At 34.3% G+C, this 19,878-nt stretch overlaps 4 protein-coding genes across 6 annotated transcripts; 2 read left to right on the top strand and 2 right to left on the bottom strand.

The window, feature by feature from the left end:
- Window positions 1–2,307: 2,307 nt before the first annotated feature.
- LOC102660017 (dolichyl-diphosphooligosaccharide--protein glycosyltransferase subunit 4A) lies at window positions 2,308–2,917 on the bottom strand. The gene has a single exon (XM_014767485.2). The coding sequence runs from the start codon at window positions 2,903–2,905 to the stop codon at window positions 2,792–2,794; it is 114 nt and encodes a 37-aa protein (XP_014622971.1). The 5' UTR covers window positions 2,906–2,917; the 3' UTR covers window positions 2,308–2,791.
- A 1,287-nt stretch (window positions 2,918–4,204) lies between these two features.
- LOC102659744 (uncharacterized) lies at window positions 4,205–6,231 on the bottom strand. The gene has a single exon (XM_006597297.4). The coding sequence runs from the start codon at window positions 5,658–5,660 to the stop codon at window positions 4,467–4,469; it is 1,194 nt and encodes a 397-aa protein (XP_006597360.1). The 5' UTR covers window positions 5,661–6,231; the 3' UTR covers window positions 4,205–4,466.
- Window positions 6,232–7,154: 923 nt separating this feature from the next.
- LOC100500283 (uncharacterized) lies at window positions 7,155–8,702 on the top strand. 2 transcript variants are annotated; one of them, NM_001248870.2, is given in 5 exon segments: window positions 7,233–7,361; window positions 7,473–7,506; window positions 7,591–7,652; window positions 7,816–7,868; window positions 8,454–8,698. In NM_001248870.2, coding segments are annotated over 5 exon segments (339 nt in total). In that variant the 5' UTR covers window positions 7,233–7,273; the 3' UTR covers window positions 8,556–8,698.
- Window positions 8,703–13,849: 5,147 nt separating this feature from the next.
- On the top strand, window positions 13,850–17,642 carry LOC100778385 (transcription factor SAC51). 2 transcript variants are annotated; one of them, XM_026125700.2, is made up of 4 exons: window positions 13,850–13,992; window positions 14,656–15,244; window positions 15,464–15,610; window positions 15,707–17,642. In XM_026125700.2, the coding sequence occupies exon 4, from the start codon at window positions 15,724–15,726 to the stop codon at window positions 16,753–16,755; it is 1,032 nt and encodes a 343-aa protein (XP_025981485.1). In that variant the 5' UTR covers window positions 13,850–13,992; window positions 14,656–15,244; window positions 15,464–15,610; window positions 15,707–15,723; the 3' UTR covers window positions 16,756–17,642. The 2 variants fall into 2 exon arrangements, with proteins under 2 accessions (XP_025981485.1, XP_040865818.1); XM_041009884.1 differs by having other exon boundaries at window positions 14,656–15,610.
- The last annotated feature ends 2,236 nt before the right edge of the window (window positions 17,643–19,878 follow it).

Here is a 19,878-nt window from a genome sequence, read left to right as displayed (position 1 = left end):
GTATCACAATATAAAATATTTATTATAAATCTAAATATAATTATATATTTAAACTTATAAGAAAAATAAATGAAATTATTTTAAGAAAAAACTCACTTTTAATTTCTTAATGGAGTAATATCTAAGAAAACATTGATTACTACTAGTAATTGCCAAAGGAGAAAGGCGTTGCTGTCTATAAATATAACAGTTAATCCATAAGAATTAAGAAGCACATGTCAGGTACATCAACCACATATTCTCTTACATGAATTGAAATGCATTTCTCTGCTCTAATAATGTGTACATTCATTATGGAGGCATTATCTTTAGCCAACAGCTCTGGGACCAAGTGAGTGATGGCCGTTTGGGCGGTGAACTGTAGGCAGTAGACACGACCTGTGAAGAAAGAAGGTGAAAGGTAAATAAACTCCAGAATGCAAAGCTAAATTTAGTTGCGGAATTTAAATTATAATTTTTCGCTAAGCCTTCAAAATCCTCCTTTAACTACTTTTAAGAGTTCTCTTAAATTGGAGAGTTGGGGGGAGAGAAAAAGTATATTTTAACTACGTTGGTTTTTAATGAGACTTTAATTTAACTAAGAAAAATTTATTTCAAACAATTATAAAAGTTGGAGACTAAAATCAAATAATTATAAATTTTGAGGAATAAAATTATACATGCAAAATCAAATAATCATATCAGCATGACATCATCGTGCAACTGATATGTCATTAGTCAATTCAACATTAGTAAATTTTATCTAATAGAAAAACTAAAATTAAATTATTACAATACTTAAGAGATTTAATTTATATGATTTCAACTTAGGGAATTAAAATTATATATTACAATATTTAACTTAATTGGTGCAATCGGCTGATGAACTCAAATCATACAATGATAATACCTAAAGGATAAAAAATATAATTAAGCCTAAAAAAATATTTTTAATTTTTTCCTATGTGACTTTCAAACTATTTAGCTAAAAATAGGAAAAAAATTATAAAAATATTAGGAATACGAGAAGAATAAATCTGATAATAACACTAGATTTATGATCTCGTTGCGTGTTCATTTTTATTTAGTATATATAAGACCTTTTACTTATATTATTTACTGAAAGTGCCACCCCAAAACAATCACTAGAATCTATCATGAAGAGTTAGGAGAGTTTTCAGTAATAGGTTACAAACAAATCACACAAGTAAACTTATACTCCATCCAATCCAAAATTAGGGACACTAAAGCCTATGAACTACATTGAATTTCACGTAAACTATAGTGTGAAATATCTATTACAGCCTGCTAATCTATGCTACAAAACCTAGCTGGCTACCTATTGTATGAACTCCCCTCTTAACCAAAGATACATTGAGTTTCAAAAATTGCTCCCCTCTTAAAAAAAAGAATTACTTCTACAAATGCACATCCAAGCCCTGCAAACAAAACCTAAACATGTTGTAAGTACTGGTTGTTGTCATTTATACGTTCATCAATTTGTTTATTCCTATCCACTATAGAATTTTTTTACAACTACTTACATTCTAGCAAGAAGTCCCTCCCCTCCCCCTCAAACAAGACATTTCACTAATAATCTGGGAAATAGCATCTTGATACAAATTTAACATCAAGAAAAAGATCGCTAAGTGAAAATATAAAACGACATTAAAATGCATGAAGTGGGAGGGGGACACTTTTGCATCTATATCAAGATACCGTTGTCAGAGTCCGAGAGTAATGCCCTCCCAACATTTGAAGCCATTTAAAACCGACGTGGATGAGGTGTAACGATCCACACATAAAACACCGTTCTTTAGGCGAATTCCTCTTCTTCTAAGGTGCACTATAAAAGCTCAAGGGCAGGTCCTTGTCTCATCACCACGAATCCCCTCAACTTTTCCCATACTTACTCATACTACTAAAATGGCCTCCTTCCGTGTGCTTCTCCTATCATTTTTCTTCATTGCTTTGTCACTTTTATCCATTGGCAATGTCCAAGCCAGTAGAAAACTTCTGGCACCCACATTGCCCAATATGAACAATTCTCCTCCTCGCGTGATTTTTCCTCCATTCCCACCAGTAACAGACTGGCCAGAGTATAGGTTGCCTTCACCCTTAATTCGCACACTTCCACCCTTCTCACCACCTTCCACAACTACCAATCCTTGAGTTGTTGCATTATTTGCTACAAGTATATATGCTCCACAGACCACAGTTGATTAATGTAGCGTAATCAATGTTGCTTAGCATGTATGTGCAGTAAAATAAAGGTTCACGCACAAGCTTTCAATTCCCATCGTGTTTATTTACTTTGTTTGTTATCCTTTGATTGAGTGAAATATGCCATGTAGCACCATGTAATGGAGCATCATATGTTTCTCTTTGGCTTTTGAGCAAAATGTATGTTGCATTAAAGTATAATTTATTTTTCCTCTAAATTTTGAGCAAAAAAAAAAAAAAAACAAAAGCAGAGTCTATTATTCAGGAGTTTGTGGTTCCTATTATAAAATTTTGGCCAATGGCAACCAAGGAAAATGAATAGGGGTCAATCGTGAGTACTTAATCTGCACAATTCCATGCGCATTGAGCAATTAGGCATCCATAGTTAATCTATATATACCAAAACACCAACATGGTTAACATACGCCTCTAAAATATTGAAGATTTAGCCTGCATAAGCCTCAATCGAATTGTGGTTTCATCAATATTAAGTCATACATAGAAAGAAACTGATCTTACAGATCAATCAACAAAATTGAATCCATGAAAATTTTTGTTTTGAATACATCAGAAATTAAATTCAAATATCTTAGATGACTTTATATTTGGGGTCCGCAGTGACCAGGTGATAAGCTATAACCAAAGCAAAAATGAAGATGCCAAGAATGTTGGCAATGACTCCCAAGGCTTCATCATCAATCATATCTCTTACTTTCTGGACGAGATGAGAAAAAATAAAACCAAATAATTAAGCAACACAGATATCAAATGAATTGCTTTATAATAATCAATGTAAACGAATTGAATTCTCCGTCATATTATACGAACAGATTCAAAAAAAGAAATATAAATTAGAAGTTATGAATGAGAGAGATTGACCTTGTTAGTCGCGGAACGAAGTTGTTTGTTGGATCGGGAACACGCAGGGAGCGTTAAGCGTAGCCTCAACTCTTAAAAAAAGCAAGGGTGCGTTGACCTGGACTTTAAGGCGATATCTCAAACGCCGTTGTTTCTGTTCGAAGTTTTAACTCATAAACTAAGAGTGTGTTTGAACTGAGAAATTTTAAATTTTAATAATTTCAGATACTTCAATTAAAATTCTTGCTGGAATTCGAGCCCTAGTCTCCACGGCCACAACGTGGAATTCTTACCACTAAACTACAGCCCCATCTTGTCTGAAGAAACTTTTTAATTATCATAGAAATTAAGAGTAGGGGAAATGGGACCCCACGATCCTTTGCAAGGAAAGATAATTTTGTGTCGGTGGTATAACTATAAGATCACGGTTTAACTGTAACTGGGGACCATTATTCAAATTTTTAAATTAACCATATTAAATTGGTGATTTCTGAAGGATAGCTTTTATTTACAAGAACAAGAATGAATGAAAGTGCCGTTTATAACAATTCATATTCAGGTTCAAGGTTCACGTTCACACTTCTCTTGGAAAAACCGCTCAATCATTTTTCCAAAATAGAGAAGATTCAAAACTTGAGAAGATACCATATCATTTCAATCTAAACTTTTTATTTTTAATCTTTACAAAATTTATGAATTATAAGAATAAAAAAAAAATTAGTCGTTGGATCATGACTGCAAGATTAAATGTGTGAAATGTAACTGCAGAAATGCAGATCCATTTTTGTTTTCCATAGCAAAGATATCTCACTAGACCAATATTGATTCGTTTTGTATCCTGCAAAGTTTCACCAATGAAGGAACCAACGTACAGATGTCCTAAAAATGCGGGGACATGATTGACTTGATTCTCTTATTAAATACACTAATGAAATATTAGTAGAAGCTAAGATTCTTTTATTAATTATATTCTCTCGCTACAAATGCTTGGGTTCTTTGTTTGTGAGTTTCTGTCTATCTTGTTATTCATCATTGTTGTTGAAGAATATTATAAAAGTGGTGCCCATTATTCACATGACTAAATTATTCACACCCCATTACACACTTCATCACATAACGCAATCATGGAAAAGAGGCAAAGAAGTAAAGATAACAAGCCTTTTATTTATAAGCACTATCACATCATAAGCAATAGCACCATGGAAAAGGAGCACAAGCATGCATAACTCACGGCACGTGCAGTTCTCCTAAGGCGCAAATTCACACACAGAATAACAGAAACAAACCAAACACTGAAAATTAAACACAGTAGATAGAAGCGAACCAAGAAATAGTAAGTGGTAACAAACACTGCAGAGCACATCAGAGAAACACCAAGCTAATTAAAAGCTTCAATATTCAATTAATTATCCCCACCATTGGTGAACCGCAACTCCTTCATCCCTCACCCTTCCATACAAAGCCAAGCACTCCCAATAAGTTCTTTCGTTCTTCTTCATTGTCTTCCCCCTCTGCCACCACTCATTCTTACACTCTAAGAAGAGTTCATCCACCAACCTTATTGTCCTCGTCTTCATCATCTCCTCCACCACCCCTGCTTCTGCCTTCATCACAACGTACTCTTCCTCCTTCACATTCTTAGACAACCAAGCAGAAACGGCGAAATGGTCTTCCGGCACAACCGCGACGCTGTGAGTCTCAAACTTAGTATTCTTCTTGGGATAGTTCTCCTTAAACCATTGCATCACACCCTTGTTCTCCTCAGGCAATCCTACACCAATGAAGACTCTTCTTTTGTAACCTTCAAGAGAATCACCCACCAAGTCAGGTAAATACTTGATCTTGTTCAAGTACTTCCTTGATTTAACCAAAGCCTTTCTCGGAGGCTCCAAGAGAACATCTTCAAGACCCTTCAATGCCACACTCTTGGCCTCTGTCTTTGTCGCCAAAAGCTTCCTCTTTGGCGAAGAATCAGAATCTACCAACCTAACGGCTGGCCCAGTTTTCTTCAATGCAACAACAACAGCAGTTCCATATCGCTTAAGGGAAACAACTCTATAATTATTTTGTTCTTTGAAAGCAGAATTAGACGGTTTAGACCCCAACGGGAGAGCCACAATGCCATCAATTTTCAGAATGCGATCAATAAACTCAGCATCAATATCACCAGAGGTGAACACAAAATCATAAGACACATCAGCAAACAAGCTCTTACTTTCCCAATCAGAATCCATGACAACATCAATCTTTTCCCTGAAGACATTAGGAAGGGGAGAGTTCAGAACGAGTGCCTTATCGTTCTCTCTGAGGAGACCCTCATGAGCGAAATCATGTAGAATCGAATTCAATAGTCCCACATCGAGAGACCCAGATGCGGCTGCAGTTTCGACATTGGGAACAAAACTGGAAGAGAAATAGAATCCTTTGAGAACAGTTCCCAAGAAAGGCAAGGCAGCAAGAACCATGGCCACGAACAATGAGCGAGACAGAATGCGCAAAACAAGCGCATCGGGAATCCTGATAACGAGGAAACTTTCGGGGTTGAGAGCAGCAATTGTTCTTCCATCGTGCAAATGCTTATTCTTCATCGTGCTCCCCATCGATGATTAAATTAACCGAGCGAGATGAGATCCTATTGAGTAAAGTTGGAAGAGAAAAAACAAACAAAGCCAGCGATATAGGAAGGAGAGAATTTCAGCGACTGCAAAACCTGGCAGCGGTATGGTTTCCACCCACAAGAGCGACACGGTTGCTTCGTATTCTACACCACATCAGCATCAACTGTCTCATCCTTTCGACCTCCATTGTAAGGTTTTGGCAAACCCCGATCGGTGGTGGCGTTCACGTTTCACCCAATTGCTGTTGTCATCTGAAAATCAAGAGCGCCACCAGAACAAGGAAAAGGAGATGATGAGACAGTGGTGTACGAAGATGAAGAAAATATATGTGCGTGTGTGTGACTCTGAGAATGAATCACTGAGCAGAAAGCGGAATAAAAGTTGGTACTATTTATACAGGGTAGACAGAAACGGGGTAACGGAGGAGGAGGAGGGTGTGAGGCGCAGAGGAGTTGTGCAATTTTACCACGAGTCAGTTACTATGTTTAGTATTTCGATATGATTGATGATTCCCGTGTGAGGGCAGTGTTTTACGTTAAAACTTCCAACACCGTCAACGTGCTTTGAGTTAAATTTAGGATTATTTATTTTAAGAATTCATTGATTAACTCTACAACTTTGGCATCAAACGTGTGGTTTAGCCGTAAATATAAGGAAAATTATCTAGAGGCTGGATACTTTTAGTTACCTTTGATGATCTTCATAATATTATTCGACATTTTGGGGATTTATATCTGAAAATCCGATGAAAGAAACTGATAATTATCTATGAATGATGATATATAAATATCTTTTTTATTTTTTTATTTATCTCTCTATTTCAACATAAATTTTATCATATTTATATTTTATTTTATTTTTTTTATCTCTCTAATTATTAAATAATATAATGGGTGTTCATCTAACTTTTTTTCTTTTAGATTGATTGAAACATCTCGAAATCATGGGACAGGTGTGTGGAATGGCTTGGCTGCTGCTTTGTTGTGGGCCGTGTCATTCATTTTGAAGATAGAACTTGTCTGTATTTGTACTGTCTGTGTTTCCCCGATATGTAAATAATTATACCCCGTAACAAAAGAGATAAGGTGCACAAATAAAAAATTGGTACAGTTTTTTTTTAATAACAAAAAAGTGTTTATTTGATTTGAAATAATAGTTTAGAAAGAGAGTAATGCATTTTTAAAGTTTCTATATTTTTACTCAAATGTGATCAACATCTCCACACTTTATATCAAAACACATGTTAATTTAGTCTTTTATCTCTAAAAATTTATCATATTGTAGAAAGAAAAATCATATCTTTAAAAAAAGTTAAAAAAGATTAATTTCACATATACTTTTTTTTTATAAAAAAAAATATTAACATAAATAATTGGACACTTAAGTCTTTTAATTAAAATCAACTAGTGGGCTAATATGAAGAACAAATTTAATGTTACTTTTAAGCTTTAGATAATATAACATGTCACAATTTGTCACTTATCATCAAATTGATGAACTAGTGTGACATTAGAGAAGAACCAATTTAAAAGAAGAGCAGCGGAGCTAAAGAGGGGAGAGGAGAGAGGAGAAGAGAAGCTAAAGAAAGAAAGGAGATGGGAGTGGAGAAGCAGTTGTTGAGGTCTGGCACCGGTCCGAAGCCAATTCCCGGTCAGAACGTAACCGTTCACTGCACTGGTTTCGGTGAGTTAGACTTAGTCATTCTCCCTTTCTAAACCCTAAATCTCTCTCTGAGCGTTCCTTATTAGGTGAGATCTAGCTGTTGTTTGATGTGCTTGTCGATTTTGTGAGCAGGGAAGAACGGTGACCTTTCTCAGAAATTCTGGAGGTTACCTACCTATATCATTTCTCTTCCTTTCCTTTCCTTTCCTTCTTTATTAATTAACTCTCCTTATCTTACACTTACTTACAGCACAAAGGATCCTGGCCAGAACCCATTCACTTTCAAAATCGGCCAAGGTTCTGTTATCAAAGGTATCTATGTATACCAATCCACTAATAATACTTACCATTTTCACTCTCTTCCTCTTGCTTTTACATACATAATACTATTGATTTGTATAAGAGTTTGTATCTTGATTCACATGTGTAGACACCTAATATCTTTTTCCCATTTTGATTTATTTTCCCACTGTAGGATGGGATGAAGGTGTGCTTGGCATGCAAATTGGTGAAGTTGCTCGTCTCCGGGTAATATTTCTATGCTCTTACTTCTTGTTCTCACTTGAAAACTATTGCATACATTATGACATTATCTCCTATAAATCTTACTTTTTCTCTCATTACGAAACTTGTAGCTATTAACTAAGTACTAGCTATTCTTTGATTTTGATGTTACTTGTTCTCACTTTAATCATTGTGAATATTATGCGATCCATCTTGTTTTTCCCTTGGTTCTGAAACTTTTCGCTATATATAAAGATGGTCAAAATATCCTAGTGTCTTAGAATCTTTGTCATGGCTCAGATTGTCACTTGTTGGAAAATCCTTGATGTCTATTTTCAACGCAACATATATATGCTTTCATGTGCATAATTCAATTTCTTTTTTCTGACATTATATCCAACTGAGTGTTCTTGGTAGAGGTGACATTACAAAATTAGCCTTACCATATGTTGAACTTTCCTGGGAAAGGGAATCCATTTAAGGTTGTTGGTCCCAAATTCATTGTATTTCCTTGATTCTTAGCTCTTGGTTTGTTTGTTACTTTCTTCTTAAGTGGAAGGTTATTAAATTGAATAGACCCTGTTGTTCATATTGTTGATAATCTTGCAGTGCTCTCCGGATTATGCTTATGGTGCTGGTGGCTTTCCTGCTTGGGGAATACGGCCCAACTCTGTCTTGGAATTTGAAATCGAAGTCTTAAGTGCGCAATGAAAACCTTGGTAGTCTGTCTCTGTCCTAAAGAATAAAATTCTTCCATTTTCATGGACTTGTACAATGGTATCCCCACATTGTGACTTGTGGGTGATATCTACAGTGGTTGAGTTGTCCAAGTGAAATACTAAATAACTTTCTGAATGATCTCAAACTCTCTAATATTATATTGGGTAGCCTTTACTTTCTTCCCCATTTCTTTGCAAATTAATACTACTATTATCTAGCAATGCATCACCTTAGGTTCTGCTTCCAAGTGAAGGGCTATAGATGTTTTTGTTTATCATAAAGAATCTAGTCCTTGACCATTCACCCCAAGTTTATAATTGTGACATCACATTTCGTATAGATTGATACCAGACTTTGCTATTGCTAATAATAATAGCGTTATTGCCACCACGATTTGCTTCTGTTGATAGAGCTGTTGCTACAAGCCAAGCTTTGTGCTAGTTGCAAGGTAATAGCGCCCTATTTTCATGCCGCTTGTGTGATTTTCTATGTCATCTCTGAGCCCACCGACGACAGCCTCGAACCTGGGTCTTTGTTTTTTTTTTTTCTCGGAGGATACTTCTTACTTGAGTTATTCCCTTCGTCCTCTAAAAAAAAAGTTATTCCCCTCGTCTGCTTCAAACAAAGCTTCAATTTCTCAACCCATGTATTAGGATGGACTAGCAAAATTTCTCAACTTGAAAGTATGTAGCTTGTAAATTTGTAATGGACCAACCCAAATGAACCGGACAGACTCGAATTGTAAGCTCTACGCATGGTAAGCGCTTGTGTTAATCCCAAGGACCAAACCATAAACTAATTCAATAACAATATTTGTATTACTTTTACATCGATTTTAAAGGCAAATGTCATTTGAACCTCCTTTTTACTATTATACCCCAACATTACTTTTTCCTTTTATTTTATATGCCCTCATTTTTTTTCTTCCTCCTATAGAATTCTCTTTACCCATTTTCTTTTAGAAAAAATGCACCCCCTCTCTACCCATTATTGCCCTAAAGCAACTAAGGCTTTTGGAGAACGTCATACAAATTCAACTTCACTTGGATACAGATTAGGTTCTGAAACCCACTTCTAGCCAAAATCGGCATCAATTTCTCACCATCACAATTTCACAAATTAAAATTATTAATTTACTTACATTAAACCCTTTTTACCTTAATTGAATTTCTTAATTATGTGGTAGGCTTCCCTCAACTAAGAAAAACTTGAACCTACGAATCTTCTGTTATCCACACCAAAGCGACAATCACCATGACACAAACACATGAAGAAAACACTACCATGCACCAAAAACAAGGATATTTTTGTAGCACTCTAGAATGATCGAAGATTCTAAACGTCTCCTAATCCAAATAAAGGTAGTGCCTAGAGGAGGTGTTTAGAGTGCTGCTAGGTGCACCCAGCACTGACCACAAAAAGACAAAAATATCCCTTACGGATCAAGTTGATCCGTAAGTTAATTTTTAAGACTTACGGATCAACTTGATCCGTAAGTCTTTTACGGATCAACTTGATCCGTAAGTCTTTTACGGATCAACTTGATTCATAAGGGGAGAAATTAGCAGGGACAATTTTTCCATTTTTAAAGAATGTTGGGTGCACCTAGCAACACTCAGGTGTTTATCTTGAAAAAAACCAGGTAAAAGTTTCTCTTGAATGCCCAAAGATTCTAAACAACGTCTCCTAATTCAAATAAAGATAATGTCTAGAGAAGGGGGTGTCTATGTAGAAGAAAAACAAGTAAAGGTTGTATTTGAGGAAGAATAAGACTCTAAGCAATCTCCTAATCCAAATAAAGGTAGTGTTTAGAGAAGGGAGTGTTTATCTTGGAAAAAAAAACAGTAAAGGTTATATTAGAGGAAGAAAAAGATAATGGTAATTTAAGAAGAAAAGTAGAGTATAGTAGTAAATAAGGTGCAAATAGCAACAACCTTTTCAAAAAGCAATTGTTTCATTTAATGTCCTTAACTAGGCCTATACAAAGTAACAATAATTCCAATGCACCTTACAAATTGCTTCCTACACCTTTTTTAGATTCCAGAAAGGCTAACTTATATTTTGAATTAATGACGTCTTTTACATTCTGGAAAAACTAATCCATCCAGAATGTAAAATTACATTCTCGGTTAGCCTTTTCAGAGTGTAAAATTATATTTCGGATTAACCTTTTCAGAACGTAAAAAAGTCGCAAGAAACAACTACCTAGAAGATGTTTTGTGAATCTGGCTATTAGGATGTGCCAATGTCAGTCCCATGATCTTGCAGTAGTAGCGAAAACAGACCCATGAATCAACAATTCCATGTATGCAATTGCTTCTTGATAAGCATACTGACTCTCCTTTATGGAGGCTCGAGGATAAAAAGACAAATGCTACCCAGGTAGAAAAAACTCTTAAATCTACATGTTGACCTTAACTCTTGTGCTTAGACTCAACATCATATAAATTTGAGTTGTATAATAATAAAGCAAGAAATAATAAAAAAATCATCAAGATTTTTTTAATTTTTTTTTTTTTTGCAAATAAGCAAGGTAAAGAAGTGAAGAGAATTTTATGTGTAAGTATCATTACCTAAACCAATTTTATCTGTTAGAATCTTTTAAAATTTTACTTCAAGCAAAAGTAAAATTAGTATGTATAAAAATGTATTAGTTTGTGGCATGTTTTTATTGGTGTTTCAGAGACTGTCAATTAAGATTTTACCATAGGGAATTCCCCAAACCTATTTTATGTGTAAGAATGCCCTTGTGATGCGCTATTTTTGTGGTAGTAGCAGAATAAAGGTTAAACAAGCAGACATTTGGTCCTTGACCAATTATGACATTAATCTTTAAGAGTAATGTCGGGTAAAGTCCTCAAAGTGGTGACTCCAATATTAAAACCTTGACATTATATATAAAGTTTACTAGAAATCGCAATTTACTTTCAACGTGATTAACTATTTTTGTAAAACTTGCATACATATACACACTCAGAAGCACAAGAAAATTCAAAATACAATAGATAAAAAAAAGAAGATAAAAGTTTGCATGTTTTGAACGAAGAAGTGAGTTATTTCTAGTTTTGGAACCATGAATTAGACTATTAACTACTATAATATTCAAATGAGAGAAAACATTTCAAATTGTCAACGCTGCATTCCCATCACTAGACCTTCCAAATTTTAATGGTGAAAAGATGTTATATCTACCAATACAATGATGATCAAACTATCATGAATGCTTTTCAACAGTCTAATTTTGCATTGTAAATCATTTCCAATATTCCAACCACCAATACTGCTAAAGTTGCATTCAAGCAGTGCATTTCAGAACAAAGATCTTGTAACCGCGTTTTAGATAATAGTAATTTGGCATTTTGCTCACAAAATCTATTTAGTCGGCCAACTACTATTAGTGCCTCTGATAAAGCTCACTGAAAAAACATTTGCTGGGGAAAATGTTGTGGAGCCTGAAGATATGCATTTTTTTGCCTTTGCCTTTAAAATGAGATAAAAATCAGAAAGCAATCAATTTCATGTATGTTCTTTAATTATAAAGTTTAAATGAATCCCTGAATTCTAGCATCCAATCTCTGAAATCCAACCGCACTTTGGTGTAGCTGTAACCGAAAGGGAAGACCTCATGATAGATTTTTGGTATTTGGTGCTTGTGCCCTCCACTCCAAGCAAAATGGTATAGCACCATGCATATAATTTACAATATTATACATGAATTATTGGATGATATTGCCCCTTTTATAAATTTCGAGTCTTTCTTCTCCTTCTTTTGGCTTTTCATCAAATGCACGGGTGTAATATATTAGATTGGATGATTGTTGTTAGTGGGCTAAAAATGCATGTTGCACTTGATGGATCTACCATTTGCATAATTCTCTTATTTTTATGGTCATGCTATTGTATCATTCATTCCATGTACCTCGTGCCAATGTGCTCACTTTGGTGGGGGCGATTGGGCCCTCGGGTTTGGTTGCATTTCAATGACTAGCTAACAACAAATTACGATGCTAATGAGTGTGTTAGATTATTCATGAGTGAATGGCACATGTTTATGTCTCTGCTCTACTGAACTGTGACTTTCGTTTCGGCAATGTTATTGTCATCAATCATCATAATTGTTTTGATTATTATAACCATTCAACCATATGACAAGTATGCTAATGCTTTTAATGATCGCCAGTTAATTAGGGCCACCTGCATCGATTCATTTCTTAAGCAACTTTCACAGTTTGCTAATTAGATTGGTAAGGACTGAGGACTTTGGTCGAAGTTACATGTCACCAAAAGAAAATTATGGTTAAATCTTCAATCATTACATATCAACTAGTAAGATCGTATATTTTATGAATTCCACTTCGTTGGAAAGGATAATCTGAAGTTTTAAGGAGCAATTTAAAAAGTAATATATAAGATGAATAATTGATAAGATGTAATCATTATTTTTTTTAAACTTAGAATAACTTTTATATCCTACCAAATAGTGATTTTGGTTTGTAGTCCATATAATTTTTTTTTATCTCAATTTATAAACATAATTGGACAGGACAACAACTTGATCACCAGCCAAAAGAAGATGAAAAAAAAGACAACAACTTGATATTGAAATTAAAAATAAAAGTTGTAAAAGAATCTTATCCCCATAATCCTGAACAAAACTAGCGATAAGGCCTAATATGACTAACATTATAATTCTTATAATTGTTCTTACTATTGTTGTAGTTCTTAACAAAACTAACGCTAAAGACTAATATAACTAACATATTTCAATTTCTGGGATTTATTTGACATATTTTAATTTTAGGAACTATTATGACAACAGTCTAAAATTTTAGGAATCATTAAAATAGTAATTTACTAGAAAAGAAAACTAATAATGTTGAGGTTGTTGGTTTAATAATATTACATGATTAGTTTATTTTCTTTTAATTCCCATCCTTTTACCTACTAGGTACATGCACCTTCCTTAAGTGTAGAATTGTGACAGCAAAACTCTAAAGTTTTAGGCAAAGTTTTTATTTAATTTAATATAATTTATAAAGTCTTATTTTTATTATCAATTACAATATTATTGATCAAACTCTTATAATTAAGTATTTCTAACATTTCACTGTCCGATAGTTAATATCAAATAACATTTGAATAATTTTAATTTACAAAAATGACGTTTAGCAGTGACAATAACGAAAGAAAAAAAAAAAAACTAGTTTACTGTAATTTACTGCAATAAAAAAATAGCTTATGCGGGGAAAGGGTGAAAATAAAACCGGGAAATGAAAGGAAGGGCAAAAGTGAGATTTGATTGTCTATATAGTGGTGGGCATGCACAACACAACATAACCTTCCTCCAGAAAATTTCCTTCCTCACTGTTCACTCTGTTTCCTCAAACCTCAAATTTTCAAAACCAATCTCTCCAGCCTTCATTTATCTGTAAGTCTTTCAAAAGCTGATTCATCTGTTCGTTTTCTGGCTTTTCTTACCTGTTCTTTGGTTTGTGGCTAACAGAAACAACATGTTAAAGGTTATGGCTTGAATTCAATTCGGGCTACGATCTCCGTGATGGAAATTGGATTTGGATTTTTTTTATTATTATTATTTGGATCATCTTGCTGTTAAACTATCCTACTTAGGTTGCTGACAAATTTGAGGATTACATAGTCTTTAATTTTATTTTATTTTTATCTTTTTTTTCTCCTTGTCATTGAGTAGAACAACTAGAAATTTCAAGGAATTAAATTAAGTAATTGGGTAGTGATCCTACTGGGCCAAGTGGGCTTCATGGCCTTCTTTCTTTGTTGCCATCAAGTTAGCAGCATGATGATTACTTTCTCTATAATCTACAAAATTGGATGAGAAAATTAGCAGAGTGGTGAGGCTCCTACAGCTTTATTTTTTTGAAGAAACGAATGGCTGAGTTATATGCTGCAATGAGTTTTTCCTTTGTCACAGCCTCATAGTAGTTATTGATGCTTTCTCATTTGAAACATTAAATTTGTTTCTATGATTTTGGAGAATATTTTTTTTATATATAATAAACACTGTTGTTGTTGTTACTATGTTTGCCAACATGAAATTGTTTTAATACTGTTTCAGAGTAATTGGTGTTGAGGGCATAACATCTTCCTGAATCCTGAAGTTCTAAGCAATTGTTGAATCTTGAAGAAATCAGCATGCGTTGGTTGGGTCTTTTGGTTGATGTGTATCGTCAAGTTGTACGCTTGAACTTATATTGTAAAGTTATTCTATAGGTCTCCAATACCATAAACCCTTTTACTTTGTTACTTTTGGAGTTTAGTCCCTTATTTTTAACTACTGCCATGGAAGGCAACCACTGTTTGATCATTTCTTCAGATGAGTATAGAATTGGCTGAAGGTTAGGAAGTGAAGATAGAGCCTGGTATTTTGTATCTTCAGTGTTATTTGTCATCGTCTCATATAGTTCTATAGTTCTAGCTGATTTTGATTTTATAATTAGCTTGGTTCCTTCATTATCACATTCCATTGGGGCATTTTCTTGGTGTGTGCATTACATTCTAGTGTGGTACGATCAAAAGACGTTATGGTGTGCCAAGCAGCAAGCCAAACAAGATTCCGGGCTTTGAAACATGAGAGTGGCATTAAAGGTGAACCAGCAATTATTGTTAGAGTGATAGCATGCTTTCAACCTTTGCACGATTGTCAGGTTTGTAAGCTGTTGCTGATTTTTAGTGTTTATTGCAGTTCTTTTCTGTAACTGTAGGCATGATTTTGAAACCAGCTGTTTGAAGAAAATTTTCATTTATGCCTATTTTGTGCATAGAACATATACATCATGATCAATGATCGCGAAAACTTTTGGTATTGACTATCAGATAATTTTATGAGCTTATGGATGATGAGTGCTATCTTCTAACATTTGCAGGCTGAGTACTTCCGCCATTTGCTTAAGCCTGTAACGTAGATTGCTTTGCAATTATTTCTCTTTAAGCTGAAGTTTGTAGTTTTCTATTTCTGTCATTTGTTCCCAAGAGAAGCAGCAAGTCATTCAAGATCCCATATCAAGGCACTGGTATGTATTTTCAAATGTTATTTTTTTTATCTTTACATCTGAAAGGGTCTAGTTTTTCGTCATCAGCATTAATTGATCAATTCTATTGTTCTTTAGGTCATTTTATTTGTTGAATGGTTAAGGATCACAGGTCTTGGCCTTACCCACAGCATGTGGCTTGGCCATCACCTTACTTAAATTGCTCCTGCACCTCGGCAGAGCCCAGTTCGCAGGTTCATTCAGCTTATATGAACCCCAGCACATGCATCTTTCCTGCTGTCAGCGTGTTTCCAGGATTCACAGCTCCTGCTCTCCCAAACTGGAAGACTGAGCAGACCAATGAAGTGCATGGGTTCCATCAGTATCCTCATTCAGAACCATATTTGAAAGAAACACATACTGGAGGGGCTATGCAAAATGCAAATCATGCATCTTTCCAGAAGAAGTTACTTATTTTTGACCACTCTGGTAGTAAGACAAGGATGCTTTATAGTCCTGTCTTCTCTCTTGTCCAAAGTCCAACTGTTACTGCTACAAAATTTGCTCAAGTTTATCATGTAAACATGGAAGCACAGGCAACTAATATGGGCCAAAAGCATTTACCCATATACACTTCACCCGAAGAGACTGGTAAAGATCATATAGACAATGAAGAAAGTGAAATGCATGAAGACACAGAAGAAATCAATGCATTGCTTTATTCTGATGATGATGATGATGATGAGGTAACAAGTACTGGTCATTCTCCATTGGTTACAAAAAGAACTTATGTGATGCAAGAACAGTTTGCAGGCATGAAGAAGGAGGTTGCTGGCTCTGATTGGCCAAACAAAAGGCAGAAGTTAATTGATAGTGGATACAATACACTACCACCACTCATGGACAGTGCTAGTTCCGAAAGGCTAAATGAAATGTGCGAGTATGCCAGTGATGCTGAATCAAAGTATTCTAGTAGTGGCGGGGTGTATGCTGCAAGGCAAACTAAAGAAGATAATCCAACACCTGCTGATATTCAATTGAAAAAGGATAAAATCCGTGAATTGTTGAGAGTTCTCGAGAACTTTATTCCTGGAGCAAAAGGAAAGCATCCCCTGTTAGTCATTGATGGTACTATTGAGTACTTGAAATCTTTGGCGTCCCAAGCTGGTACACTGAAATATCACTAAGTGCTCATTGTGGTGGTTACAATATGGTTGGTTGAAGGGCACATGGGTGGTGAAAAAAGTTGTATCTGTTGAATGATTAGATTTGTTGCATTGCAAGTTTTCAACTTAGCATCTGCTTCTTTTATCCTCTTTCTCGAGGAGTATTTATAGTGTAGCAGTGAAGGGGCAAAAACAGCAATAGATAGTACTGCCCTTTGCCACTGCAATTGAAGAAATATGGGGTTTGGGATTTAAAGTTGATGACCAAGATTTTTTATCTTTTAGCGTTTGGAGGATTAAAGATCACAGAGAGATTGAATGGATGGGAGATGATAGTGGATTGCTGTGCTGTAAATGAGGACACTTTTTTTCTCCAGGAGTTTTGAATTCTCTTGTTGATCGAATGCATGCGCGTTAGGTAACTGGGGTCCCACTCTCCACCCTCCTCCTTTTCATTCCTGATTTTGTGCTTTGTTCTCTCCTCTCTTCCAAGCTTGTACGCATATCATGCTAGCGTAGACTCTAAAGTACCAAGAAGAAAGTTCAATGTTGGGGAGTGCTTGAATGAGGAGCGTGGTGTTGTGTTTTCATCATGACTTGCTGGGGCCCCATTTGTTGGATACATAGCATGTTGTGGTAGTAGTAAAGGTTACTTTGTTTTACGTGTTGAGGGTGGAATCATAGGTGATTCTCTTTTCTACGTTGTAATTGAGAGGTGGGTTGAGTATTCTAGGTTTCTTTTTCATTATTATTTATCTGTCGGTTGTGTGATTGTATGAATGATTTGGATTGTGAATATTGTAAGGGCAGCGCAGTGGTGTATTCTGGTTGATGACTCGTTGGCATTCATATTTTTTTGTCTTTGATGTTTGTACATGTTGAATAATTAAATGTCATTTTACTATGAATCCATGATTCCTCACTTCCTCTGTTGTCTTGTATACTTTGCATGTAAATATGCGAGAACAACGTGCTTTAAAAAACTAATAGAAAATTTCTGATAAGTTTATCTTTTCTCCTGTGAGACGGGAAATGAGTGGAAATTTCGCATACCTGATGATATACATCTTTTTGCTAAAAGCTTAATTTAACTTTAAACAAAAATGAAAATGAAGTATTGTTCATGTACGTGGTCCTGAACCCTTCAGATTATAGTGCCTGTCAATTTTTTTAAAGCTGTGCTGTGCGACACATGTAGCTTATATTGGTCTACATCATTTCATATACGATAAATTATAGTTTAATTAATTATGTTTTCTGAATTTTTTATTCCCATCACACTTAATTGACGCGAACAACTCTGATCTAGGCAGTTTCGGCTTTCTAGCTCTATCTTTTATGTCCACACTTTGTTGACATAAAGCAATGGTATGAATATGAACACTAATCTTTCAATCATGCCGTCGCTTCCAAATTTAAGATATTTAACTATAAAGCCTGAACAGTAGAAATAATCTTTGGACTTGTTGCGATCACTTCAAGTTATGCTAACATCGCATAACTTCCAAGAATACAGATGTGCAAAATTAACCCTGTCAAAGTGTGCTCAAATTAAAGAGAATATTACTACAATTCTACAAACAAACTTGCATTTCTTATCCGCAATCAGAGTTTCCTATCATTGAAAAGAAGTTACCAAATTTTTAAGACGCATGAATAAACTAATGAAGTAAGCTCTTTTTTTTAAAAAAAAGCAAGACTCTGAAGTAAGCTCTTGAGAATGTTCAAATGCATAAATAAAAAGTTTTAAGATACACTACTTTTCACTACTGTAGACCTGACGGTTTAGCCATAAAATAATAACTTGGGAAAATTAAGGACATATTTCTGTTTTTATTAATCATTATAAAATTTTCATATTATTTTTACTTTGCCTTTTATTTTCACGAATTTATACATGAAATAACCAATACATGCCAGATTCTTAGTGTTTCATACAATTTTTAGTTGGAACTTGGAATTTTAAAAGAAATTTCAGTTTCATATAAAATTAAAATTAGCACACAAAAAGTATTTCAATTTGAGAGAAATGGATTTTCCATTTGATGAAAGTTATTTAGTTTTTGAATGAAAATTTGGAAGCAGGATTTTACTGATTTCACACTTTTTTTTATAGCTAAAGACTAGTCACTTTTGAGGTGCAGTGATATTTGATATGAATTGTCTGACTCTCTTAATAATTTGTTCTTCCTATTTAACTATATTTTAAAAAAAAAATCAAAACTAGTTAATTTAAATATCTAATATATATTTATATCAAATTAAAGCTCAGGGTTATAGGTAATAAAATTTAAAATAAACTTTTACAAATGATTTTTCAATTAACTACTAGTATAGTTTTTTTCATTTTTGCTATATCTATTATAGTTTTTTTAACAAGAGGCATGCTATTTGGTATAAATTTTATTTTAAAATAGCAAGTACGAAAGCTGCTGTTTATTTTTAATTGGTTGTAAAAAAAAGGAAAAAATTAGAGGAATTTGACAGGACACGTGCGAGATTCATGGATTTACTATTCTGGTGTGTTTTGTCAAAATCGATTGGTGCCATTTAGCCTTTTTCTTTTATCAAATTTTATTACAAAATTAGTTTTTCAAAGTCAAATTTAATAATTGTTTTGTATATATTAGTACTTCTAATCTAGGAGTTTGTTCTCAAACCTAAACAACATATAATACAATAACATGTCATTCACAATAATTATAACGTTCGCCTGAAATTATTTTTAAGAAAAGTTAAAATATTATATTTATAATTATTTGAAATGGCACCATTTTTGTTTATCTGCAATATATTTCATGCTGTTAGGTCTAGTTCAATTTAAATTAAGCATGACTGGTGTATTGCTTCAGCCATGAACATTGTTTCAATATTGCAGTATTCAACTCTGGTTGATTTTGGTCCTTTATATATAAAAACCTTCGAATTGAGTGTATTCATATATTGCATTGTTCATAATGGTCGGTCATCCTGTTTGAAATTAATAATAGTACTAAATGCTACTACACCCTATGCATTGAAACCATAGAACTTGCTCGTATTGCTGTTGTCACTATTTGTGCACCTCTAGAAATGAAAATGTTGAGCAACTTAAAATTTGGATTCAAACAGAAGGCCTTATAAGTTACTAATATTCCTACATGT

The sequence above is a fragment of the Glycine max genome, chromosome 15 (genome assembly GCF_000004515.6).
Source record: "Glycine max cultivar Williams 82 chromosome 15, Glycine_max_v4.0, whole genome shotgun sequence".
Classification (NCBI taxonomy): domain Eukaryota; kingdom Viridiplantae; phylum Streptophyta; class Magnoliopsida; order Fabales; family Fabaceae; genus Glycine; species Glycine max.
Note: the sequence above shows the minus strand (reverse complement) of the source record. Positions and strands in the feature narration are given on the sequence as shown.

Coding starts and splice junctions, on each gene's coding strand:
- LOC102660017 (XM_014767485.2), bottom strand. CDS start 2,905: ATGATTGATGATGAAGCCTTGGGAGTCATTGCCAACATTCTTGGCATC.
- LOC102659744 (XM_006597297.4), bottom strand. CDS start 5,660: ATGGGGAGCACGATGAAGAATAAGCATTTGCACGATGGAAGAACAATT.
- LOC100500283 (XM_041009415.1), top strand. CDS start 7,274: ATGGGAGTGGAGAAGCAGTTGTTGAGGTCTGGCACCGGTCCGAAGCCA. Junction 7,653..7,815: donor CCAAGGTTCTGTTATCAAAG/GTATCTATGTAT, acceptor TTCCCACTGTAG/GATGGGATGAAGGTGTGCTT. Junction 7,869..8,453: donor GTGAAGTTGCTCGTCTCCGG/GTAATATTTCTA, acceptor ATAATCTTGCAG/TGCTCTCCGGATTATGCTTA.
- LOC100778385 (XM_026125700.2), top strand. CDS start 15,724: ATGGTTAAGGATCACAGGTCTTGGCCTTACCCACAGCATGTGGCTTGG.